General features: G+C 40.3%; 1 protein-coding gene across 1 annotated transcript in view; it reads left to right on the top strand.

The window, feature by feature from the left end:
- Positions 1–483: 483 nt before the first annotated feature.
- ezrb (ezrin b) overlaps positions 484–27,590 on the top strand; it is a 30,180-nt gene continuing 3,073 nt past the window's right edge. The window contains exons 1-13 of the mRNA XM_085246061.1: positions 484–576; positions 2,100–2,204; positions 7,671–7,754; positions 13,261–13,356; positions 15,148–15,422; positions 16,341–16,424; positions 16,532–16,678; positions 21,616–21,712; positions 22,184–22,347; positions 24,429–24,559; positions 25,258–25,418; positions 26,757–26,849; positions 27,009–27,245. Of these exons, the coding sequence (XP_085102187.1) occupies positions 2,193–2,204; positions 7,671–7,754; positions 13,261–13,356; positions 15,148–15,422; positions 16,341–16,424; positions 16,532–16,678; positions 21,616–21,712; positions 22,184–22,347; positions 24,429–24,559; positions 25,258–25,418; positions 26,757–26,849; positions 27,009–27,245 (1,581 nt within the window). The 5' untranslated portion in view covers positions 484–576; positions 2,100–2,192. The remainder of the gene's footprint in view (positions 577–2,099; positions 2,205–7,670; positions 7,755–13,260; positions 13,357–15,147; positions 15,423–16,340; positions 16,425–16,531; positions 16,679–21,615; positions 21,713–22,183; positions 22,348–24,428; positions 24,560–25,257; positions 25,419–26,756; positions 26,850–27,008; positions 27,246–27,590) is intronic.

Below are 27,590 nucleotides of genomic sequence, written 5' to 3' on the forward strand. Positions count from 1 at the left end.
ATGTTGCTTGTTGTGGTTATTGAATGTTATTACACGATTTTCGTATAATGCACTGAAAATTTGGGCTACATAGGAAATAACTGACTATCTTAAAAGTAGAAATACCTTAACATGTCTAACTGGGTGCTGTTATTTTAAGGTCATAAAAGAGAAGCACAGTTTAAAAAGAAACCTTCAAATTAAATAATAATTAAATAACAAAAAGATTAAATAGCATAATTTCATCACACTAACTTTAAATAAGAGCCATTGCACACCATACTTATATTTATTTATTGTTATTATCCCACTTAACGTTGCAGCTGAGGGCCCTGTGACAAACCACCAAGATCCCCCACTATAGCAGGGAAAACACCCAAAATGCTCATCAAACATCAATGAAACTATTAATGGTTTTGTTGGGAAGTCCCTCAGAGTTCCCTTACGGGTCCCAGGGGCCCCGAGTGGTGACCCTGCTGCCCTGCAGCCTGCAAGGGCGGCACACAGGGATGTATGAGCGCCATATTGCGCCTGACTGGAGCAGCAGCGGGAGAGGGAGTGTGCGGACCCGCCGTGTAAACCACCGTCTCATCTCTGGTAAGACTTTATTCTTATTTCAACACCTCCGTCCTGCTGACCGACCCCGGCAGCAAAGCAAGATGGAAGAGCTGCAAAATAAGACTTTGTTTGGTTTTATTTATTTATTTTTGCGCTCTTTGTTTGTGTTGCACTATACAAAGCAGGCAAATCTCACAACAGGTGTCTTTGGGATTATAATGGGAATGTGGCTGAGGGCGGCGCAGATGAAGCTTCTGCACAAAGGGGAGCATTAAGACAGCGTGGGTTTAGGAGCCCGCTTTCTAAATCTTTTACCGTGTATTTTTATTAGGAAATCTTTTTAGTGGAAAAAGTGGAACGTGTCATAAAGTGGGCTTGAGTCGTTTCCCCGTCGGTGTGGGTGTGTACCCAGAGCAGACATTACAGTCCCGGTGAAATATTCCCTGTCTGCCGTCACTTTGTCCCGTTTTGTCACACTGTAGCTGAGCACTGCTTGCGCTAAATGCACTGTAAAACAGCATTGTTTCTGTTGTCTACTTCTTTCTTTTTAATCGACTTTGTGACGCGATGCAGGCAAATATTGAGCATGAAAGGCTTCCGTTAATATGAAGTGGGGTGTGGATTTTTGAGATAATGACGTCTTCAAAATAAAAGACCAAAACCACAGACGGGTGGGGACCATTACGTTTATTAAAGGTAGTGGTTGAGGTGTGTTTCTGTACTAAAGCTAAGCTGCATGGTGTCTGTGTGACTCAGTGTTAAGGTAAAGCAAGATTTCAGGATATCCGGTGTTACATTTCAAAATAAAGCCTTTCAAGCGCGACATTTTTGGTATTCGTTGATAAAAGACAAGAAATGGCTGTAAGAGAATTTAAAAAAGCCAAACAACCAACATCACCATTTTACCTTGTTAATGTGTACAGGTGTATAGGTCAATGTGTATCAGTCTGTTGCTGGCTAACACAGATGGATAACCATATGTGTTAGATACACATTCACACTACCAGTTTAGAGTCACCACTTATCCTAACCCCACGTACGTGACAGCGCGTCATTGATCCACTGATAAGAAGTATGGTAGTGCCCATCAATGGATCACTGTGAATTAAATAAATACATCCATTTGAATATGCAAACATGGGTTTTTATTTTGTTATTCCAAATGAAAATATTTAGGTTTAGAAGTTCCTCATAGACTGAAGATTTCTCTATTTTGTTTTGTGGAAGGATATTGATAATTCGTATTATTATAGTACTAAGAGGGGTAATAATAATTATAATAATTGTAATAAATATGAAAAATAATCGACGGATTAATGTTTTTTTTAACCAGTGTCTCAGGGGATTACTAGAAAACAATGACCAGTAAGACCAACTGCTCTTAATTTGAAGGCTGAAAAGCCCACTTCCTATGTTATTGTATCCGGCTGCCGTTGGCTTGTTGGTTTCCAGGGTGATTCATCCTGATGACTGTAGTCCGCAGGAGTGTCGCGCTATCCTCAGTCGGGTTTAAGTAGCGCAGAAGTGGCCGAAACTCGTTTCTCTTCTTTCTCTCTTTTCAGGAAGGCGCAGTGAAAGCCGCAGTCGCTCGGAGTACAGGTCTCTCCTTTTTTATTTGACAGTTCCTCGCTCGAAGCCGGGAAAAGGACAGAAAAATGCCCAAAGCGGTAAGCAGCCCCTTTGATTTTTCTGTATAATTTCACTCTGTAGTTCTGTGACAGGTAGATTGTATTAACTGAATCACAGCAGGTAGCGATTACCACGCTCTCAAATCTGTCTAATCCTATTCGGAAAAATATATAAAGAAATGGTTTTATTATTTTTGTATTATGCGAATCTCATAAAAATGTGGTTATAGCGACACTATTATTATGACAGTAGAGCTTTATGAGATTATTAGCTCATGTAAAAATACGGTAGTCATGTTAAAGGAGAATGCCACTGAAAAAATTCAATGTCTTACATCTTTATTATTGTTCTCCATTTATTTTTGCTTGAAAGATAAGTGTGAACAGTGTTTAATTTTAAATGTGGTTGCTGTTTAAGTGGGTAGATCTATATTTTTAATAGCTATATGCTTTTACTGGATAAGGGTGGAAAGTCTTTGAATGCAGATGTTGGGTGGAAAACTGGCAAAAAAAAGTGACTTGCTGTCTATATAAACTGTATTTTATGTAGTTACCATGTATATGTGAACAGGTTTTTAGCCTTCAATTACTCCTGACTCACTTTGCCCCACCCGAGCTCTTACATACTGTACAGTGGCACATGGCTCGTCCTGTATCTATACCTCTTTGTTATGGAAATGTATTAGATTAAAGCCTATGTCAATATTTTTCTCCGTATAGAAAGTGTCAGAAAGATAAATTAAGCCAAGTTGTTTGCATGAGTAACTCATGCAAGTCAAACTCACAGTTTGAAAGTATCTCAATGGGAAAAAGGCAAACAGTATCAGAAATAGGTGCAGTTGTGCATTTTGTGTTATTATGGTGACAGGTTGCTGTTAAACAGATTCATATAGGGATGACAATGACTGGAGCCCAGATGAGCATCACTAAACATTTGTCGGTTTGTTTAGAAATGCCTCAGGGTTGTCATGAGCGTCACTGTGGAAATGACATCATTGCTGTCTTGTTAGCAGCAGCAGCACACGGAGTCCAGTTGACACAAAACAGCCTTTTTAGAAAATCATGTCAGAGTATTTTTTTCCACGATACCAAGAAGTCACAAGGCCTTTTTTTTCTTCCTAAAAAGTTTATCTTAAAGACTAATTCAGTGTGTGGCCTCATGATTCGCCCAGTCTTTCAGACATGGCATGAGTAAATGTCAGTAGGACACTGTTTTTTTAGTAAATCTCTTCTTTCGATGCTGTGGGTGGGGAAAGCTGGGAAACAAAACCCACAGCGAGAGTCAGATGAGCCTTATGTTTAATTTCATCATCTATTAGTCAGTTGAAGATTTTCTTACTTAATCATCAGTCTGTGCAGTTTCAAAAATCCCTTTTTCTTCCCCTAGACACACATTTTTGTTTGAGAAATGACAGTTAAAGCTGGTAGTTTTTGTCTCTTCTTCATGAAAAATGCACCTTTTGTGTCAATTTAAAAGATTTCTTTATTTCAAAGACACAAAATTAAGTCTAAAAACATTTAGGAAAGCCCTAATGAACAAATGTGAAGGTATATTTCATTTTAGCTAATGATCCTGAGAAACCAGAAAGGGACACAAACCAAGCCTCAGGGGTGTCATAAGCTCCTACTAATGGTCCCAACCCCATGATAAATGGGTGTAAAAAAATCTGTGCCAAAACCATAGACATAGATCCATAGATTCAGCTCTTATGTGTAATAATTCACAAAAACTCACCAAAATCATCTAACCATCCGTCTGCTGTGAAACAGTCAGGAAATGTAAATGTGAAGTCACAGTCAAGCAGCAAAGGATCAAAAATGCAGACTTGCCTTAAATGTGAATCAAACTGAGAGAGAAACCTACAGGCACTCTGCAACTGTTAGAGTTCCGATGATGGGTGTGATACCAATCATTCCTGCCATGTGTTTTATCACTGTGGGGCAGGACTTCATTGCAGATTTGCGCGAGCAGCGAGGTCTCCTGTTCACCCCTCTGAATTGCACGTTATCCAAAGTAAACCTCAGTGCTCCCAGAATTTCCTCAGGATCACAGCCCTGTGACAAAATCAACACAAGGCGTGGCTGGCATCACCGTGGATGGGTGTTTTCTTCTCATGTCCAGTCCCATTGTTGCTATTTGTTCCTTTTAAATAATTGATTACTCAATCATATGAGGAACACCCTCCAGGCGTGATTCACCAATCCCAAAGTGGTTACAAGTCCTTGAAGTCTCATTCTTTAGTTACTTGTGTTAAATGTTGACAGAACGAGCTGGCCTGTTCTCTCTCTCTCCGTCTGTGCTGCAGTCATTTATTGGTATATTGCCATGGTGACTCCCTTTGTACCAGACTCTTGTAAAGCCATGCAAATTATGCAGAGGTTAAATATTGAATGGTCATCACCGAAGAATGCACCGTAGCCTATTCACAGTTTAACTACTGAGGTGATGCCCAGTAGTTTAAGAAACTTCTTAAACTTGCCACTGAAACATCCAAAGGAACGTTAATCAAATCTCGTGGTTATACAGAGCTGGGAGGGGTTATGTACGCATAGACTTTGGAAACTGGAATAACCAAGTCAGTCAGGCCTCTAAATTTAAAGGGTCTCAATTTCATGTTAGATTTGGAAATGGCACTCTAGGAAGAAAAACAATAGTGAAAGCAAATTGCTGTTACAGTAACCTTTCTTGCAATGAGTGTCTAACCTGATTAGAAAAAGATAATTTAATCTATCTTTTTCTAAAGATTACCTCCAGCCTGTTCCTTAAAACACACACACACCCAGTGTAACCATACAACATCTTGTGCAGATGGAGTTAATAAAGAAGATCTAGGAGACTGCTTTAACATAAAGACTGGAAACTGGAAGGAACAGGCAGCCTGGCTCTGTGCAAAGATTCCACTTGTGAGCCTTAATCCAGGCTGGTCATTTATTTTCACTTCCAGATTTAATGCCTTCTACATTTGCTTGTAGAGACCTTTTCACTCCCAACAGTTGAAACAGTGGTTTCTTGGTCCATTGAGTACCATGAGTGAATTAACACAGTGATAAAACTGTATTCTCTGACATCACAATGTTTTTTTTTTACTTCATTCTTAACCCTTGCTAAACTAGTATTTTGGTATGGATGCACTTCAGTGTCAGCATAAAACATCTTTAGATTCAGGCAGATATGTTGGTCTTCAGTGATTGGGTAGAAATAACTAGGTAGCAAGGAGGCAATAGGGGACTGAAGCGTGAAAGGGAGTGGAATGAGTTGATTTCAGGTACTTTGTGCACCACATTGCGGTCTGATCGCCTCATTTAATTCTGACCATGAGATCATGTGCACTTGTTACCATGTTTTGGCTCTCACTGCTTAATAATCTGTGTTGCCATAGAGCTCGGATTGCTTGTTAATGTTTCATAGCTACCACCGCGGTGCATCTTCCTCTAGGAGTGATTTGCATAACCTGTGCTGTTACAGTGGGTTTAGGAAATAGAGCTTCTGTTACTAAAATCTTGAAGTCCGGTATTAATATGAGGCTGGGGTATAAATGGTTAATATGAACTGCTGGACTTTCCTCTGACTAAAGTTGCTCTTTGTGGAACTCTGGGTCCTTGCCTGGTGTATTTTTAGCATATGTGTCATGTTTTCTTTACCACTGTGAATGGCCTCAGTTTATTGTGAGTTACCGTTGGAGAACTTAGTTTGAGATCAGATATCACTCACTCACTGGTTTCCACTGGCTTGTCTCCTACACATATTCATATATTCCATTCTCTTCTGGTTAGGGTGTGTGTGTGTTTTTCCTTCTAGATGCTCCATCTGTAACTGTTACATCTGTAACTGTATTTGTAACACCTCAAACTGTAAGCGCTAGAGAACAGTAATTTAAAAAGAAGAAACCTAAAAAATAATACTTAATAGAGCCGTTTCTGAGCGATTCTGGTGAAGTTTTTGTGGTAGGTAATCCTTCTCCTCTGGGATGTAGATGGTGATATTGGAGGCTACTGGGGCACTGCAACTGAAAGGAGAGCTTTGTTTTGCTGTGTAAAGTAAATGCAGTGCTTCCCCTCCTTCTCCAACTTCCAAGCTGTGACTTGAAGCGGGTAGGGGTTGCTTAATTGGGCGAATGACTCAAAACCTTTCAAATTGTACGCACATGTGCCATTAGAGGGTTGAGCTCAGTGCTCCATTGTTTTTATTTTGTTGGTAAAGCAGAGTTTGCTTTGTTGCTGCTGGGTTTTAATGTCATGTGAGTTTACTGGCTAACCTGACTTGACAGGAGCAGCAGACTGGGGCAGTAAATGGGGCATTTTGAATATCCACTGACTTGACTGCTGTGCTCTTACAATATCCTGAAGGGCACAGCGGTGAGGTGCTTTTCCATGCACTGCTGTGATTGGATTTGCCTTCCCTGGAGGATTTGCGTGTAACAGTTAGTTGATCAGTCCGCAAAGCTTCATGGGAATCAGCGGCCCTCTGAGTCACCACATTCATCGCTGCTCCGGCCCAGATATCCCTTTTCCAGTGGGCGTCATTCAGTTTGTTCACCGCTGAGGCTCAGTGTAGTTCACAATGGACTGGAGATGAAAGATGTCACTGGAGGCCTTTCTCTCTCCTCACTCTGTGTCCACTAACCTCTTTGTATCGTTTTCACTGGGCATTAATAAGCTCAGTCAATACCCTGAGTATCTGTGCCTTTTCATAACCCCCCCAAATACCAGAGACGGTTGACATTATAGCCACAGAAAAGAGGTTCAGTATGTGGGTTACCTCAAAGCAGCCACTGTAAATATTTGTGCATTGTTGCATGGTCTTTGTGTAAATTTCATATCGTGCTTACTGATTACTAACCAAACGGACAATACAGAATACCGTTTCTCTCCATTATGAGACACACTTGACGTCAGTTTTCATTAGGCACGGCAGTCATATTGTTTGAAATGATTCTGCACGTTAATCACCGGGGTGGATGGCTGTGAGTGGACATTAACTTCTGGGCCTGTAGAGCAGGTTTCAGTACGATGGAACTCCTCTTTTTGTAAGCACAGGTCACTGTGATCAGTCATTAACCAGAGAAGTGAAAGACTCTGAAGTTTTGAATAGGACTGAGTGAATGGAGTTCCTTCAGTTGAACCATCCAGAATAACATACATTGTGCCATTATTAGCTTGGGAAACTGGTGTAAGCTGTGCTTATGATATCTAATCTTACTTTCATGAGTTGGACTCGTCACTGCATATTTTAATCAATAACACCTCCAGTTTTGCAGCACAGTTCCCTTCAATCAGCTGGTCTGTCTCTGAGAAAGCAGAGCCCCTTCTGTTTACTCTGCAAATACACCCCCCTTACCAAACACACACTGACACACACATAAACACACACATTGCAGCTATGTTCTGCAGCAGTTTAGTATGATTTACCTTGGTGTTTTTTTTGTTTGGTTTTTTTTTACCTATAAGCACCCCTCTGTGTCTCTGGGTCAGCATTTGTACTTTTTTTCTCATGTTTTTCTGCAGGTCAATGTTCGCGTCACCACCATGGACGCTGAGCTGGAATTTGCCATCCAGCCCAGCACCACCGGCAAGCAGCTGTTTGACCAGGTAAAGTGCATATCACCTCTGTACTTGACTGTGGCATCAGTGTTGGCCTTTTAAAAATTTTTAAAGACTTTGGAAACAATATTATGTGGAAAAGTTAACAATTTGGGATTTATTTTGATATAAAGTCTTTGAATCTTTTAGCCAAGGTGGTGAATATAGTTTGGCACAAAATTAGGAATCATGCTGAGAAAGGATAGTGGATATACTGGACAAAGATGCTAAGTAAGGAGCTGCTTGGCAGGAAGAAAGAGGAGCACTGCAGAGGAGGTTTATGTATGTACTGAAGGAGGACACGTAGAGTTGTGACAGAAGAGGATATAAGGGTTAGAGTGGGATGGAGGAAAATTATCTGACACAAATTATGACACAGGTAAGTACAAGTGACCGTGGCAATCTGTTAGTAACCACCTTTTCCCCCCAGTGATTGAAGGTTGCCAGGGGTCACTGACTGGTCTCTAAGACTGTGTGACTGAAGACTAAGTGCTTGCATACTGAGTGTCAAAATCTCACTGTTCCCATTCTTCCTCCTGAGGCCTCATGTCCCTTACCCAAATAAATAAAAGAATTTGTCAAATCAAGTTTCCTTTCCAGAAAGAATTGCATTTAGATTAATTTTCAAACTGCTGTGACCTGTATTATTGCACCAGTAAACTGGGCTGTTGTGACTTTCCAGTCATTACTTCTGGGCCTGAAAAGCTGTCCAGCACAGACCAGATTGCAGGATCTTTTTCCTTAAAGACTCCTTTTCAGCATCAGGGACTGTTATTAAAAGTTTCCGGTGATGAAGAACAACAGCTGAATGTAACGCTTAAGATGAAGCAAACATGAAACTTGATGAATATGTCAATCAACTTGATGGTTTATGGCTTAAAGTGGTGAATGAAGTCTGTGTGGGTGGTTACACAGTGTCAGTGCAGAGTGAAAGGTGTGGTCACAGTGAAGTAAACATTTACCTGTTGTGACTGTAGCTGTCTAGTGAACGGTGGTCTTCACTGACTGTAAATTATTACTGATTGCTTCATTCTTCTGCAAAGCCTTACAGCTTAATTGTGCTGGCATTTAACCTCAGATTTATGTTTCTGTAGTCTTCCATCAGGGGCGAGTTGAGTGTTGATGTAAGTCAGTTTGATATTTTTACCCACTACGGTGAATGACATTACGTAATCATAGCATCTGGCTTTGTTTCTTGTTGCTATTACTGGTCACCTGCCTTACTAAAGAAGACCATTTTAATTTTCACTTTCCTGTTGCTTATGACGCCATTGTGAAACTCTGTAGCAAAGATCCAAATGTAGATAACGAGTCATTAGTATGAGCTCCTCTGTGGCTTTTACGACAGCACCGGGGGAGGGAAGGCATTGTTTTAGCCACTTCCTGTTTAACTTGTTTTTCAATAGCAAAGTAAAGCCGACTGTGGATTGATTTTTTTTTTTTTTTAGTCAAAGACATTTGAATGCAGTCATGTTAAGTGTAGTATTGACCTAAAAAATCACAACAAAAACTTCCAGATTCAAAAATGGTCATGTTTGATGTCTCGTGTAAAGTGGTGTATGAATTACTTGCATGTAACTGATCAGTTCATAACAAATTTTCAAATAGCAGAGGCATCGTCACTAGTTTTGTAGAAGTAAAGATGAACTAAAGACCCTGATGTTGACCTCTCTTTATTCGCCTACTTGTTACAATGGCTGTAAGTAGGGTGTGCCACAGATAATCATTCTCTCTCTGTGAGTGCCAGAGACAGTTCACAATGCTCTATTTTTATCATCAATACAATTTGCTACTCCAAGCATGGGAAATTATCTCCAAAGCTTTGAGCAACCGTTCACTGTGCCTCCAGGTTTAAATGTGTGACAGTAACTTTGGAAATTCCTTGGCCCTGAAGTCTGTTTGTGCCTGATTTAAAAAAAAATATATATATATTTTTTGAAAGCCTTGAAAGCAGTCGGCAACAGAAAACAGAAGTACCCTCATAGAGTTCAGCAGCTTCGGAAATGCTGAGTAACAACAGTGAGCTCATTCCCAGTGCAAATGTGAGGCCTGGCGTGGCCCGTGTGGTCAGCGCTGATCATAGCCTTCGTCCTTGTCATGCTGCTGTTAAGGAGAAACGCCTGCCACTCCCCTACACACCCTCATACGGTTTCACTTCCATGTGACTTCTGCTTCTTTTCGTTTTGCCTTAAGCCACAGTTAGGAAAATCACTGCCACTGCATTTTACAGTAGTAGCAGTGGTTAGTTAAATCTGGCCACGTTCGGCCTCCAGATACTTTCTCCTGCGTCGGTGTGGTTTCGACAGATTTTCAGCTTCAGCTCTGTAGAACTGGTTTGGATCAGTTAAAAGCTGGAGGGGCAATTGCTGTGAAGCAGCTGAAATCATGGCAACGTTTTTAAACAGTTCAGCAATGTGTTGAACCGAATCCAAGTCCAAGAAATATGTCTGACAGGTGGCAGCAGAACAATGTGGCACCCAAGCTCATACGTCAAAGATTCATACAAAAACATTGCTGAGTTCCTTGTCAAGAGAGGAAACATGTTCCAATGTGGGATGTTTGTGGTTGTGTTATGGTAGAGCTATTCTTAGTTATTAAAATGAGCAACTCTGGATTTTCAACACTCCCTTGGTCATAGTCATTGTCATTTGCCTCGAACCGGCAATCCCACCTCAGGGCACACTCCATCTTTGTCGTGGTCGGTCCTTGTTTGGGGGGGGGAAACCTCTCCCTTCCCCGCCTCAGTCACTGGAACACTCTGGATCAGTCTGCCTGGGGGATCCAGTGAGTAATGCTTTTTCAGGCCAGTGGCATTCCTGCCTTTTACCACAAGGCCTGAGCTCCCATAAACCAGTAGGAGAGACTTTCACTCAATGTCTGATGGCTTTTAGCGTTAACCTGACTGCTAAATATTTCACAGGTGTTTTCCCCTCTTTTCTTAATCATTGCCAGAAAAATGCAGAGCTGTTCTGGTTGCCTCTTTGGCCTCTTTGGTTTTATGTATGAAAATTAACTTATTCATACTGGGTAATGTCATCAAGAATTTTTTAGTAAAACCATCCACAAGTTAGCCAAAAGGCATTCAATTCAGCACTGGAAAAAGGCTCATATGTAAGGTAATAGTCATTAATTTAAAAGTCTGAAACATTTTGTCATTTTTGCTACGGACAGAAACATTAGGAGACATTACAGCCTCGTAACTAAAGCTGGGATTCTGGGATTCAGTGTTAGCCCCATACTGCGGATCACCTGCTTTACGATGCTTCATTTCAGTGTAACTTAAAGATATAAACTTGACAAAGTGCTAACAGAGAGCTTCCTGGGTAAAAATTCAGTTATGTGAATATCCTGTCTGGCAGGTAGGACGTAACACATTCTCTGAAAGAAAATGAGAAATTCTCATTCTGGATGAGAATCAGGCTGATCATTAGCAAAATAAAGAGTTTTCAGTTAGTGCTGCCTAACTAGTAGCAAATATATAAGCAGATTTCATAAGACTTTAGTGCTATCAAGGTGAGGGCAGACAATTCCTTAAACCACACAGAGTATTTGCAGTACTGAGAACTAGGGAAAGTGTCTTGTTTTCTGCAGTGCACTGCACGTGAGGAAGGCCTCTTGTTTGGGTGTGCCTGCCTTAAACCTGCATTCTCTCTAGTGGCCCACAGGGAGCGACTCCACTGGTTTCAAAAAGTAGTCCAGCTACATTAAAGTCTATGAAAAGCTACCCTTTAACTCAGTTGACGATTAACTTCAGTAAACACTTTCCTTGTGAGTTTGTGGTCTCAGTTGTTAGTTTCAGTAAATATAATCCAATGTTTGTTTTTGTGAATGATGATCCCATCGGAGTCAAATAGTGCAGTAAAGCAGGGTGTGCTTTAGGGTGGGCCACTGTTGTGATAAGCATGTAGTGTCTTTGGTTTGTTTGTCAGATTGACTCCACCAATACCAAGACAGTGATAGTTAAAACGCTGAGAGACTTCAATACAGGACTTCAGTAATGTAATGTTACAGTGATGATGAAGCTTATTATCTCACAATCGAGTCTAAGCCATTGCTAAAACTTAAACAAATAGTCAAGGGATTCAGTCTATTAATTCATTTTCTACCACCTTAACCCTATATCTGTCTTACTGGTTTTACTTTATAGTTTTAACAGTAAGGTATTGTGACCATATAGGATTTTGTTTAATATTAAAAATGTAATCAAAAGGCTTAAATTGAATTTCCAAAAACCTTGAAGCTAAGTTTCTAACTGGAATGTTTTACTCGGAGGGAATAAGTGGTACACTTGGGTTTCAGAGCTCTTGACGAATATTGAGGTAAACTAGCAGCAACCCATTAAAGTCGAGGCAACCTGCCAAATCACCCTGCTGCGAAGTCAGTCCACTAAAACTGTGTCCCCGGGTTCAGATTTAATCCACCTCTAATGAACTGTATTATTTTCAAAATCCTTTGTCAGCAGGTGTCCGTAACTTGTACAGCATATTTTGGAAGCTAGTTAATTTTTTTAGGCGAACCACAATGTTGTTGGTAAGCTTATACGGATTACTTCAACGGCAAAGTGGTATCAGGGATTTCTTCAACTGAATGTGAAACAGAAGCACATTTAGGTATATGTGTCGCTGTTCCTTCTGGTATCTCTCCCTCTCAGTCTGTGGACCCCAAATCTAAAAGCACCATGAAAGGACCGATTGTTTTCTCAAGCCTTATGAGTTTCACTACAGGTGAGATGCAGGCTGAAGTGCTCTTGCTCTCTTATTCCAGGCTCTCGTCTTGTTGCTGCTGCACTAAATACAATCCATCTAAAGGTCTAAAACAAAGCCAGTCTTCTTTCATTCAGGGACTTGTTGATATCTATCAAGAAGAGAAAAACATTGTGGATTTAGCTAAGTGTTGCATTTAATCAAAAGAGTCTTGTTTTGCTGCAAAAATGATATTTTCCAGTTATTGTTGTGGCAATTTACTTATTGTCTTAACTGTGTTTTTTGTGATTTAAAAGAAAATGTTCCTCAGGGATCCTCAGAGACCAGTAAGAATACAGTGAATGGTTTTACAGTGGTTCATGCCCAGGATCTTATGTGGCCAGAGGGATCAAACATGTAGCATTTAAGAGCGTACCTTTGTTTGTCCTGGCAGTGTCTAACTGCATTAACTAAAGCCTGAGAATGTGTAATACTATGAGGGCTGTCCACCAGATTACTGTGGTACCTGAGTATGTCATCTTAAGGATAGATTGTATAGACTTTGCCAAAGGTTGAAAATCCTTCAAAGGCCTTTTCACAACTCGTCATTGTGAGAGGAGAAAAATTACAAGTTAGTGTGATTATGTGGAAAATTACAAGGCATGAAGGCCACGATCTTTGTATTTTTCTGAAAATGAAAAACTTTGTGTCACATCCAGATAATAAAAATGTTATTAAGCTACAAAAAGATTTCTGTTGTAGTGCGTTAGGCGATAAAAGGAATAGCTGTTGTAGCTCTGCTAAATCTGAGTGCTTTCTGTTTCTCTGTGCAGGTGGTAAAAACCATTGGCTTGCGTGAAATTTGGTACTTCGGGCTTCAGTATGTGGACGGCAAAGGTTACCACACTTGGCTAAAACTGGACAAAAAGGTAAAACCCAGCTTTAAAATATGTTTTTGTGAGTGTGTGTGTGTGTGTGTGTGTGTGTGTATTGATACTTAATTGTGAATGATTATTATTATTGATAATGCCAAACCTGTGTCTTATTTATACTTTGATGGGCACTTTCCTTTTCATTACATGGTACCTGATTCCTGCATACTGTGCGTGTATGTCATGTCTGCTTGGCTCCTTTCACACCCTTCCCTTTTGATTAGTATGGAGTAATAGAGAAAGAATGCATTGTTCTGAGGGGGCGATGTATTCAAAGGTCTCTTGTTTGCCTTTCATTCAGTCAGTAGCTGCTATATTGCTATATTCGTAATATGACATGGCACCTGGTTTCTGTGTGCTGCGGTGGCTAAGGAGGGTGGAAGGGGTGGAGGGGGTCAGGGCTACATGTTATCAGCTGGAGGTGGATTATTTGACAAAGAGTATGAACTCTTTGTGAACCATAGCTGCCTCTGTTATGTTCTTCTCTTTCCCTGAGTAAACACACTTTACCTGGCCTCGGCTCAGTGTTGATCTGCATTATCAAACGGACAAAAACAGTCTTGTGAAAAGCACACATTTGCCTGATAAACAAAAGATCCCTGGTTCGATTCCGGGAGGGGACCCAGATCCTTTTTGGGGTTGCGTCAAGAGGGCATTAGGTTTTTAAAATTAAAATAAATCTGCCAGATCAAATGTAAAGCTTGTGAATAAGGGAGCAGCCTAAAGAAAATCAGCCAGGTGATAAAGTCATATGTCCATAGTCCACATGTTCAACTCTGCAGCTGATCCTGTCCTAATAATCTGATCTGACGATAATTGATTCCAAATTTGAACCACTAGTTGGGTGCTACTTCTGAATCTCAAACTGAAGCAGGGAGGGAGGCACCACGTTTTTACATGAAAGAAAAATGTGTGGGATAATTTTTGAAATGTACACCAGCCTCTTTTTCGGCTCCCAAGAGGAGGGTTAAGCTCAGATTTTTAAAATAATGTTGAGTACACCCATCTTGTTTATCTCTAATAGCTTTGAAAAGAAAGGTTATGAGTAATACCTTTCTGAATGAAACAAATGCCAGAAACGATGCTAATCTGTCCTGTCAATTTATAATTTTTTTTCGAAGAGAGAGGGAAAGAGAGAGAGAGAAAGAGAGAGTTATACTTGCCTCAGTCAGCAGCAGCAAACTGTACACTGTCTGCTGACAGTGCAGCTCATCAGCACAATGCAATGATCAAACTGGAATATTCCTGGTCCCATTCTCTTCATCAAGACTGCCTGGTTCCTGTTTTGAAATGAGAGGAAGAGGTGTATTGTGTAAACACACACTGTAGCTGGGAGTTAATAAAGTTTATTTCGACTAAATGAAAGGGCAGATCCCCCTTTTTAGGTCATTACAGCGCAATGGGTTTCATACGGTTTAAAGTGTGGATCAAATCCATTATTTATACCACCGATTGTGATTGTTTTGTAGCCAATAATAGTAAATTTGTTAGAGAAACTGTTTTTAAAACATGCTTTTATAGCGTCATGATTCACAGGATGATTCTTGCTACAGAAAGTCTTGATTTACACTCTGACAGTTCTGGCATTTATACAGTCCAGTTTTACAATTTGAAACTGAAGTCACAGCTTGACAATCATTTTGAAAAGTTGAATGAAAATGAAAACCCGTCCATAAAATTACTTGGAATACTTTGAGATGGCAGTTGCTTTGATAAGATATCAGCCTCTTATCTAACCAACTTATCAAGGCAGTAAGTGAGTATGTTTATTGTATAATTTCTCTCCAGGTGTCATCTCAGGATGTGAAGAAGGAGAACCCCCTGCAGTTCAAGTTTCGTGGCAAGTTCTTCCCTGAGGACGTTTCTGAGGAGCTGATCCAGGAGATCACCCAGAAGCTCTTCTTTCTGCAGGTGAAGGAGAGCATCCTGAGCGACGAGGTCTACTGCCCACCAGAGACAGCCGTGCTGCTGGCCTCCTACTCTGTTCAGGCCAAGTTTGGAGACTACGATAAGGATGTCCACCGGCCTGGGTACCTAGTGTCTGAGCGCCTACTGCCACACAGGTGAGATGTGAGCTCAGAGCCACTAATTGAGACTTGCAGACTTGGCTTATTAATCTAAATCAGTTGTTTGTCCTTTTTTGCTTTTAATGGGGAAAATTTCTTTGAAAAAAGGAAGTAGCATGCTTAAAATCAGCAGCACTGGTTGAACCAGCTCCAAAGAAATAAGATAAGATAAGATAAGATAACCTTTATTAGTCCCACACGTGGGAAATTTGTTTTGTCACAGCAGGAAGTGGACAGTGCAAAAGTTATGAGGCAAAAATTAGAATACAAATTCATAGTGTCTCCACCCAAAGAAACAAAAGAGGAGATGGATTTTATTGAGGAAACATTGTTTCTAATTAACAATGAGTTAAGAGCGAATTATGCTTGTAATCTGTTTAGATTGGCTCTTGTTCCACCCTCACCTAGATATATGCAGTTACTCTTCATATATATATTTTACCACTCTTAGTAACCAGGAACAGGATTTTAAATGTGAGTGGGTATGTCAGGGATTGGCACTTTAAATGTCTGGGCGTAATGCTTTATGTGTCTGTCCCAAAGGTGTAGAGATTGTTGCAAAACTAAACAACAAAGTGCTGCCTTGTACTGATCTAAGCAAGAAATTTGAAATTCTTCTAGAAATCTACAACAACAAAAAAACCACGCCTGCAGCTCTAAGCCCCTCCAACCACACAGACATGAACATATATGCATTAGGATGGAGCGTGAAGTCTAAAGTAACTCAACAGCATTTTGTGCTTTTTACTATATCTTTGATGCAGGATAAGAGAACAAAATTCCCAGATCAGCCAGAGGGTTGCCACGTTATGCTATCCCATAGCATAAAGTTCCACTTTATACCACAGAAACTGCATGAAAATAGCATATTTCTACATTAATCCCATACATTTTTTTCTCTGTTTCTGTCTACAGAGTCATGGAACAGCACAAGTTATCCAAAGATCAGTGGGAGGAGAGGATCCAGGTGTGGCACGAGGAGCACCACGGGATGCTGAAGTGAGTTACTGTTTTTCTGCAGTTCTGTTAAGAATTATTTTTGTGTAATCCTGCATTACTAAAAGGAATTGTGGTTTTCATGTCCTGATCTTTGCCTGTTCTTGCAGGGAGGATGCTATGCTGGAGTACCTGAAGATCGCCCAGGACCTTGAAATGTACGGAGTCAACTACTTCGACATCAAGAATAAGAAGGGAACAGAGCTGCGTCTGGGAGTGGACGCCTTGGGACTCAATATTTATGAGAAGGATGACAAGTAAGCTCCTTCAAGTACACGGCCTCTGTGTTGGTGTCTCTTCTTGTTGTTGGAGTAGCTGTGGCCCTGGGGTGGCTGTGGCTCAGGAGGTAGACCAGGCCATCTACTAATCAGATTGAACCATCACCAGCAATCTGTGGTGTGAGTTTTAGGTGTAGAAAAAGGGCTTGAGACATGCTGTATAAAGCGCTTTAAGTGCTCAAGTACAGTTGAAAAGTGGTGCATAAGAACCAGTCCATTTACCATTTGCACAACTAAACTGGCTGAGCCAGGTTCATGTCTGTGCTTAATCACTGTTCCTGTTCTACAGCAGGCAGTATGACAAGAATAACAATGAAGACACAGGAGATACAGATAGTTAGAAATTAAAAAAAAAAGTTTACTTTGAGTCAAAAGTCTGCTGTGCAGGTCAAATAATAGGTTCTTATTTGGAGTTCTTCTGGGTTTTGGACCACAAATTGGCACATAATGTGGTTTCATGACTTTAGTACTTATTTTTTGACTGCCTTGAGTGACTGTGACCTAATCTCTTTTAGAGATAAAGGTTATTAGTTGTTTGTAGAGGTTCACTTCATGCTCTACATAATTCTGAATGGGAAAAAAATCTCCTGACCCATTTTTGGGCCATTTAAACATGCAGATGATATACAAAAGCTGCAGACATTTTGCCTCGCCTTTCATTCCATCTGATTCAGTTCTCGTTCTCACCTTTGGTAACACTGAGATAAACTTGCTTAACCAGGCTAAAGTGTACAGTCAATCTCTACCCATTTTTTCTGTTAAAAACAAACAAATAAAACAAAGTAAATGTTTGTATTTTTTCTATCCTTTGATCAGTTTGTGGTGCTGTGCTTGAAGGCAGACCTACTTTTTGAGAGATCCAACACACACCGGTGATTGGGTGTTTCCACATTGCTTTCTGGCATTGCTTGTGATTTTCCACTTTGTTTGTAGGCCAAGACACTTTGGGAGATAATCACCGTCTGGTTTGGTGAAATGACTTCTGAGATCCCCTGTGGCCTCCTGTGTGTGGTTACTGGAGTGAAGTACACTGTGTTAAAGGGGCACGCCATCCCAGATGACTTGCATTTCAGTCACTGACCCCGTGCTTGGAAAAGCTGCCAGCTTTGGCTTCGATTGTCACTCTTCACGTATTAAGTTTGTCCACTTTCCTGCCATGCAGTGCGGTCTGCTATGTCTGTGGAACAAATGAGCACAGCACAATGGTGACATTTTAAAGAGAAAGCTTGGCATCTCAGCTCCCTCATCAGGCCTCTAACTGAACATTTACAAGCTTGGTTTATTGTCCTCTCAAATCTAAATGATTTAATTACCCTTACTGCCATTGTGTTTGAGTCATTCCTGCACTTCATTTCACTTTAAGTCTAATTTAACAGCTTGAGGTATGAAACCTCCAAGAAGAGAGCAAATATATTGTTAGGAATCAGACCAGGTCTCGTGTGAGTGTCTCTTTGTGCGCTCGCTGGGATCAGCATAAAAATGCCTCTCCTCCATGGTGCCCTCTGCTGTAACCATGGCTACGCCGACTGGTTTTTCAAGCTGTGCAGCACTTAAGAATGCGAAGCAAACCTACAACACTCTCTCTCCAATGAGGGCAGCCGGCCCACAATGCAACAGTGCAGCCAAGGTTTCACCCAGGCTGGAGCTGGATTAACTCCTTCTGCTCCCGCTGCTGTAGCTCATTTTTAAAGGGCAGTTTTTGCTTTTTTTCAGCCAAAGCTTTGTCTTTAGCAGGCAAGTGCAGCCTCACACACTAAATTCACTTTTTAGCATTTAGGAGTTAAACGGGTGTAATAAATAGATTCTTAATTGGCCTTAACTGTGTAGCACTGAATAGTCCAAGCTTGAATGACACACTGGACCTGAAACAGTTATTCATATATATTTTTTATATCAATACAAGTTACTTTAATAAATTTTTTTGTTATAGAGCCTGACCAATATTGGGATTTTCGGTAGATTACTGATGCATATTTTAAAAGAGTAAAGATGCCGGCTGATAATTTTTGCCTTTTTGTTTGTTGAGTAGCTGTTAATGCCACATATTACCACACGGTTGTTTCTTAATTAGTCACTCATTTAAGCTTTAGTTTAGACTTCTTTGTCAGTCGGTGAAAGTGATGATTTGTGACTCCTGTCCATCATCGTTGCAATCCCCAGGCCTAAAAACTGGTAACCAGTTGGGCCTAAGCATAATGAGATGGTTCTTAAATTAATTGGTGGCACATTCAGATGTAAGTTAGTTCTGCTAGCTACTAAAGTCAGCAAATAATAAATGATATTATCAGCAGAATGAGTCTGGTGTCTCAAGGAGAATTGTGTCTGTTTGTGGAGGCATTTTACTACATAGAGTGAATGATTTTGGGTATGCAACCTGTACAGATGCGCTTGTGTGCAGGGGATTTTGATGTAGGTTGGAATTTTAACTTTGCATAAGCAGACAGGGGGACCATGAAGAGGAAATATTGTTAATTAAAAAAAAAGCTCCAAAAAGCAGCATGAAAGACATAAACAGCAGCTGCAGTGGACAGTTTTCATTGTTTTTAACAGCCATCATCTGTTTTCTGCTACTTGGCCGGCTCGTGGGGACAGCAGTCCACTCAGAGACGCCCAGTCATCTCTTTTCCTGGCCACCTCCTTCAGCTCTTCCATGGGGACACCAAGGTGTTTCCAAGCCAACTTAGAGACACAAACTCTTGATTGTGTCCTGGGTCTGCCACAGTGACTCCTTCCAGTAGGACATGCCGGAAACATTGCACCCAGGAGAGGTCTTTGTCAAATGCCTGAACCACTTCCTTTAGTGGCTCTACTCAGAGTCCCTATTGAATGACTGATCTCCTCTCCTTATCTCTGACACTGAGTACAGACTCCCTTTGAGGGAAGGTCCTTTTTGCCAGTTCTATCTCCAATATCATTCTTTTGGTCACTGCGTCCAGCTTGTAAATCTATAGCTTTGCCTTCTCTCCGATACAGTATCCCTGTCACCAAGATGCCACACCAGTCTGCCTTTCAGTTCCATTCTGATCCGGAGTGGGCATGCACTCTTTTCCAGCTGAGAATCAGTCTCGGAGGTGCAAAGTCTTTCGCAATGAGAGCTCAGCAAAAGGACACATAACAGCAGAAACTCAAACAAGAGTAGCCCACAGACCAGTTATTCCACACATTTTCTTGACACTGCCCCCTGGTGCCAGTAAACAGCTACAACATAGCTTTTTGTAGGACCAGTGTACAGCTTGAAGCAAAGACGGCTGCACCCATGCAGCTCTGTCTCAGAGTATCCCGAGTATGCAGCATTACTCTCTGTTATCTCTTCAGCTTTGTGCAGCTATCATTATCTGACCTTTTACTGTCAATTTACAACAAATTTTCATTTACAGACTGCAGCAGTACTTGAAGCTGGAGCAGCACACCTTTTATTACTCATATATTTAGTTTTTGGAGCCATTGCAATCAAATGCTAATATTTCTTACACATGAATTCTTATACATTAGTGAATTAGTTAAAAGAGAGACTTGGTAGTAAAATCCATTTATTCATGGTTTCTCCTTTTCAAAGCAAAAATCGAAACAAGTTTTGAGCAAAGAGTTCTGTGCTACCAAAATGAGTTGATAAAGCACACCTCCGTAGACCACAGAAGTGTGATAGAAATACGCAGCAGATAACTTCCACATTGTTTTCTCAATTCCACAGGTATGTGTCAGGGTCAGCTGGAGCGAAATTCCAGTTCAGGGAGTATAGTTTCATAGTTTCATAGTTTCATAGTTTCGTTGGCAGGTGTGCGGCTGCTTTTTCAGATCATCACATTATGGGCCTCTCCATTGTGTCGAAAGACAGGCATTTGTTCCGTTTTTTTTTCTGGCACTACAAGTAGCCTGCCACACCCCAGATTCATCCCTCCTACTTCGTTACTGAAATCCATGCTAAGAGGATTATTCTGACTCAGAATGAATGAAATGAGATCCAAATGAGATTGTTCAGTGTATTTCTATAGCTTTATGATATGTAAACTGTCTGTATTCTTATAATAAATGGGGCTAGAATTGAGAGTCACAAATGTACTCCAAGCTGCCTTCAGTTTGGTTGTTTAGTCCAAAATAAAATAATGTGACATAAAAAGTGAGTTTTTTACATTTGAAAAACTATAAGTAGAGATTTTAGCATAAATTCGAGAAAAGTGAAACGATGACTTGCTTCTCAGTTGCTGATTACTTGTCTATTAATCTACTAACCGCTGGAGCTGAAGTATTAATAACAACTGATAAGAATGCACATTATTCCAAGGAAAGTGCTGGAAACATTACTTAAATTGTATTAAAATAAATTTTATTGGAGTAATCACTCAAGCTACTTAAAAAGTCTAATTTTATTAAGATCTTTGTCATTGTAGGTCAGTATTTTGAGCTTGGAACAGAATGAAAGAGACACTTGTCTAAGGATGAAAGTGCTAAACCTTTCAATGCCGTGTAAACCAGCAATAAAACCTCAGGACGAGACCTGAAACCAGTATGAAGACAATAAAAACTGGGTGTGATGTAGTATTTTATTTCGTCATCATGCTCTGTGCAAGTCCATTTTTTTTAAAGAGGCGGAGGTGTAAATACTGATGTTTTTTTTAGGCCATCTAGATAACAAAACAGTTCATACAAGAGAAGACCAAGAGCAATCAGTTTTTTACAGTGTGAAAAAAGAAAGCTGTGGTTAATTATGTACAACATTTTTGGTGGAAAAATGCACTCGTACTTAGCAGACAATTCAGGTTTTTCTGTTTAAAACACTGTATTGGCACCATTATCTATCTCAGTGGAAACATGCAGGAAGGTCACACTATATCAGAAAATGATTATTATTATGTCCCAGTGGACATCCACATTATCCCATATATTTCACATTTATTTTCTTGTGCTTTCTCCTTCAGACTGACCCCTAAGATTGGCTTCCCCTGGAGTGAAATCAGAAACATTTCTTTCAATGATAAGAAATTCATCATCAAGCCTATTGACAAGAAATCTCCGGTGAGAAATCTCATCTAAGCAATCACATACAAACACACACCTCTTCTTTCAAAGGTCCTATTTTTCTATGTAATTTCCCTTACTTAAAGCATTCTTTGTCTTTAATATCAGGCTTTTCAGGGCGTATTGGGTTACAGTGTGTTTCTGTATTTAAGCTCGCTGCTTCCATTTTGCCTGTGGTATCATGTTTCTCTGCAGCGGAGGGGGAAACCATTAGGCATATCTCCCATTACAATCGAGCATAAAGAATAGCCAGAGCTGCTTTCTAGGCAGCACTGTTAGTGATTGACTGCAGACACACACAAAAAAGCAAGTGGTATAAACCTTATCTGTGCACTTCAGGCTGCTCTGCCTTTTACTACGAGTGGAGGTTGTTTGTTTTTTTTTAGCACCAGTATTCATTATTCAGCCCAGTGTCTGTTCTGTTTTCTCCTTATCGTTCTTATTGTTTGATTCTTTTCCCAAATTCAGGACTTTGTGTTTTACGCCCCGAGACTGCGCATAAACAAGCGCATCCTGCACCTGTGCATGGGCAACCACGAGCTGTACATGCGTCGCCGTAAACCCGACACAATTGAGGTGCAGCAGATGAAGGCCCAGGCCAAAGAGGAGAAACACCAGAAGCAGATGGAGAGGTACGCAGATTGTGGAGATGAGTGTAATTTAAGAAGTAGTTTCACACTTAAAAATTATTGTGTAACTGTTGTCTTAAGAACATAAGTAAGAACATAAACCCTCTAGACTATTATGGTTTTACCCTCGTGCCATTCACTGAGATTTTGATAAGAGCTGATGTGTTTTCACTGAGTCAGCTGTGAATAAAATGAGCAATCAACCACAACATTAGAACACGTCATTGCTGCAGCTGCTACTAACACCCCTTATCAGTTATTATTTTCACAGTAACTTGATTGATTTTTATTTAGAGGTCAGGGAGGAAAGAAAAGGGTGCACAGAAAATATTAGAGGTTTGATATAATAACTACAAAAAAGGTGAAGTGTAGGAAATGTACTTTCTGTGTTCACTGAGCTGAATGGATGTTGACCCTGATCTCAACAGCAGCTGTCAGCTCACTGTCTGTCCCACACAGCTGTTCAAACACAGACAACCATGAACAGACAACAACAGTGAATACCAGAGAGAGAGACATCAGATCACCAGTTCAGGCTCGCGCATAGTAGCCCGCAGTCTGTCCAGTAATCGGGTTGACTGGTGTTCAAACATAATTACCAGATGGTTTACGATGAGTCCCTTATGAAACTTTATTTAAAAGGGACGTGAAACGCTACACAAAGGCTAACTTAATTCAGTTATCCCTGCTCTCAAAAACTGACATAGATGTAACACTGTCTGTGAAACTGAATTTAAGAAATAAATGCTTAAAGTTTTAAAACCATGTTTAGCGCCATCTGTCTGTGCGGAGCGTGATGTCATGTGGTTGGTTGCGGTAATAGCTAACATAAACTAATGTAAGTCTATTTAGTGAGAATCAATAACTCAGTTGAAAATAATGACACTAAAACTAAATACCTTACTAAGTACTCATTTATAAAGTGCTTTACAAACCCAAATATTATGGCTAACAGCTGGATTTTCCTGTTTGAGTGCAGCTAGCCAAACAGCGAGCAGCCAATTACTGCTAAAGAGACAGACAGTGGAAATTGAAACTATTGGCTCAGTTTCTTAACATAGAACTCATTGTTCTATTTAGGGCAACACAACTGCGATCCCCTAGTTTTAGTGTCGTTATTTTCCTCGGTATTATCGATTCTATCATTAGTTAGCTAACAATAACTAATGTAAATCTATTGCAACCAGCCAATCACACGACGTCACGCTAAAAGAAAATGGCGCTAAACTTTAAGCACTTATTTCTTAAATCCAGCTTCACAGACAGTGTTACATCTATGCCAGTTTTTGAGAGCAGTGATCAATTGTGTATATTAGCTTTGATGTGTGTAGCATTTCATGTCCCGTTTAAACATTAACAAACCCAGAGAGATATCAGGTTTTTTTCTGCAGCAGGAGACATGAGCAGGATGCGAAGAGAGTCAAATGAAGTTTAACTAAGAATAGGGAATAGAGAGATGAATAACTTATCCCAAATTTGAGAAAATGAACCGTTCAGTTTTTTAGATTAAGGCAGATTGACATAAAGTTTTCTGAGAGACAAACAAAGTCCGGCTGTGGAGTATTTTAAAATTATAGTGGATTCCAAGAGTTTGTAAGAGACTAAAATGGTGTTTAAGAATGAATCATAATTAATTAATCATAACCCAGTATATAAAAGTTAATTGCTAAGTTACTAATGAATTATTTGGACATTTAGTGGACAAACAATTAGTTAAAAAATTAACTGAAGCCAATAATTTCATTGCTGTGAGTAAAATTCTTGGTTACTGAGGGCTCTGCTCACATCCTTCTATCAGCTGATTTCACGCCAGCTTTTTATAGCTCTCATAAACCCTGAAGTCATTCAGTTTGCCAAGTCTTTGTGAGTGTCATGCAACTTAAAATCACAAGACTTCACCTGTATAATATGACTGCGTGAAAAAAATCATATTTAAATGTCTTGTTGTTTTCACTAGCTCTTATAGAGCAGTTTTTGCAAACATGCACCAAATGCCACGTTTGTGTGTGTGCCTTTTGCAGTAACCATGTATCAACTACATCAGTTCTGTTTGTGTCCTCACGGCTGCTTTCTGTTATCTGCAGAGCCCAGCTGGAGAATGAGAAGAAGAAGAGAGAGGCCATTGAGAAAGAGAAGGAGCAGATGGAGCAAGAGAAGCAGGACCTGATGATGAGGCTCTACCAGTTTGAGGAGAAGACCAAGAAGGCAGAGAAAGGTGAGGCGAGGGGAAAGATGTATCTGAGTGTGTGTGTGAAAATATTTGGAATATGTGTGTATGTGTTGTTATGCAGGTTGGTAACAATAGGTCATTAGGATATGCATTCAGTTTACTTGTTGTGTAAATTAAATGATTAATCAAAGGCAACCCCCTGCCCGCAAAATAACACTAAAAGCAGCATGGCATGAAGCACAGTTATTAGTAGTCATTGTCTTTTTGATTACATATGGCTCTGTATTCAAAACAGAGGAACAAAAACTACATCTTGGAATGGACTCTCTGCTTTTTTGTCATAAACAAAAGACAAAACAATTTGATTGACTTACGGAAGCAGTCTGGTTGTAAATTAACTCTGATTTCCAGTGTTTGTTGTTAAATGATTTAAATTCCAGCTGATCAAACACCTGGAGCATTATAAATAAGAAAGCATTCACGCAGTCATGGTGCAGAGCTTTGTTGGTATTCAGGAAACATGTTTGACATCTGACAGGTTTACTTTTTATTGAACTTCCTTATTAAGAGACTGCTGTGAGGTGGTGGTCTCAGTTAATAGTAACAAATATACAGATATATACTGCTGCTCTGTTAGCTTATAAGATAATGAAAAAAATAACATATGAACATAAATATCTACACGTTTAGATAAAGTATTTGTGTCATATTATATTTTCTTTCCCCCTCTTTTTGCATGTTAGATTTGCAAGACCAGGTGCAGAGAGCCATGATGCTGGAGCAGGAGCGCAGGAGAGCAGAGGAGGAGGCAGCTCGTCTGGAGGCAGAGCGTCAGGCTGCCCTGCTGGCTAAAGAGGAGCTGGCCCGCCACTCTGAGCAACAGAAGAAGAGTCAGGAGCAGCTGGTCAGTGTTTTAAATCAGTCTTTTGTGATTTTTCCTTTATTTTCCTCTCATTTCAATACTGTTACATAGGTGGATGCTCATGATAAGCATCCAGACAAAAGCATTTTGTAGTGTCTAGCTGGTCCACACCGCTAACAGCCCCTCAGAACCACCTGCAAGACTGTGCTTCAGTTCAACTGTCCTGACACGAAAAGCTGTGGTTCCTACTCCACATTCAGGCACCAGACACAGTTTTATTAGACACCTGCTGTGACGCCCTCTTTACTTAAACCCCATTAAGGCATTTGTAATGGATTAAGTCCATGTGCAGCTTCCGCTCACAGAAGACGTGTGAGAGCATTGATACGAACTTGTTTGAACCCACGTATCTCATTAACGATAGTGTTTTCACTAACTTCATTTTCCAGTCGAGCACCTTTCACATAATTTCATGGCTTGCTGGAGGCAGCCTACACCCACTGAACAGCTAGAGAAGGCGTGCCGTTTAATGCTGAGCAGGGTATACTTCAGTGTGGTGAAAGACAAGCCGTTGACATTGTTGTAGTTGTGAGAAGGAATGTACCACAACACCCAGAGAGGCTACACGGTCTGGTTAGGTTTAATTAAGATGCCTCCTCACAGTGACAGCTGCTTCCTGTTTCATTATTTCTTTTTTTAATGATGCCGGCAGTTTGCAATAATCCAAAAATGAACTATTACAGTTTTTACACTGGTTTCCTATCATATTTTCTGAATTAGTAATCAAATGTAGTTTTAAATCTACCTGTTTTCTTTGTGACTCTTTAGAATTTTTTAATATATATATTTTATATTTTTGTAATGCATACTGAGGCTTAAAGCTAAAAATATCAAACAAGTGAAAGATCAGAGGAAGGTTTAAACTAACATTAAAATTAATTCTTACAGAAAATTTAAAATCTGATTAACAAAGTTTCTTTATTTTTGGGAGGAGAAGTAAAAACATAACAGGGAAAAAAGGTCATTTAATATGACACTTATAATAAATCAAGCTGCCTATATTTATTTTTGGAAACTCTTTGAAATGCTTTGAAACAATTGTGGTCTGTTAGGTTAGTTTCTCATTAGAAGGAGAAGGTTCTAGTCTCTTGAAGTGTAGGCATAGAAGTAGTATAGTGGTAGTATAAGACAACAGACATGAGCAAAATGAGATGTATTTTTTCTGGATGCTACAAGAGTCTTTATTTGCCATTCTGTATAAAATAATATGTTACTCTTATTTCTTGTTTTCTTTTGTGTGTGTGTGTGTGTGTGTGTGTGTGTGTGTGTGTGTGTGTGTGTGTGTGTGTGTGTGTGTGTGTGTGTGTGTGTGTGTGTCAGGCTGCTGAGCTGGCAGAGCACACAGCAAAGATCAGCCTGCTCGAGGAGGCTAAGAAACGCAAGGAGGAGGAGGCCAACTCATGGCAGCTCAGGGTGAGAGCTTTAATGTGACCACAGTGCCGTTTACTCAGGCTCACTCAGCTGTTTCTGTCTGAAACAAGGACTGAATTAAATTATTGCCTACCTTATATTTGCAGTTAGAAATTCTATAGCGTTGATTTTGAGCTGACTGACCTTCTCTGTCATCACCAGGCCCGTGAGGCCCAGGACGATCTGATTAAAACCAAGGAGGAGCTGAACAATGTGATGACGACGCCTCTGCCGCCACCACCTCCTCCCATGTACGACCACCTCATGGATGACAACAGTGACGACAACACCAGCATGCACAGCGCCGACCTGCACGTGGAAGGCATCAACGACCACCGCAACGAGGAGGATCGCCTGACTGAGGCCGAGAAGAACGAGCGCGTCCAGAAACAGCTGAAGGTGAAAACTAGCACCTCACACAGTCAGTCATTGGCGAGCGTGATGGCACATTAACACCTTTATCTGAGGTTATCAGCTGTGTTAAGAATAGAACACAAAAACAGTGCTGCGTGTGTGGTTCCTGCAATTCAGTTAAATAATCAGGAAGAATTACCTGCTTTCATGCTTATCTGTTACTGTGTTACCCAACATTAGGGTAGAAGATCTGTACAGACAGATTTAGAAATAGAACTTCCTCCTCAGGTAATCTTAGTCCGAATTAGCTGACAGCTTGAAACAAGTCTAGACAGAGAAGAGTTTAACTGGAACAAACAGTTTGGCTGTGAAAGCACAGAAGGGCCTGGT

Source organism: Mchenga conophoros, linkage group LG15 (assembly GCF_057382185.1).
Source record: "Mchenga conophoros isolate Kocher_MC1m ecotype Shallow Benthic linkage group LG15, M_conophoros_male_GT1.1, whole genome shotgun sequence".
In the NCBI taxonomy this organism is placed as follows: domain Eukaryota; kingdom Metazoa; phylum Chordata; class Actinopteri; order Cichliformes; family Cichlidae; genus Mchenga; species Mchenga conophoros.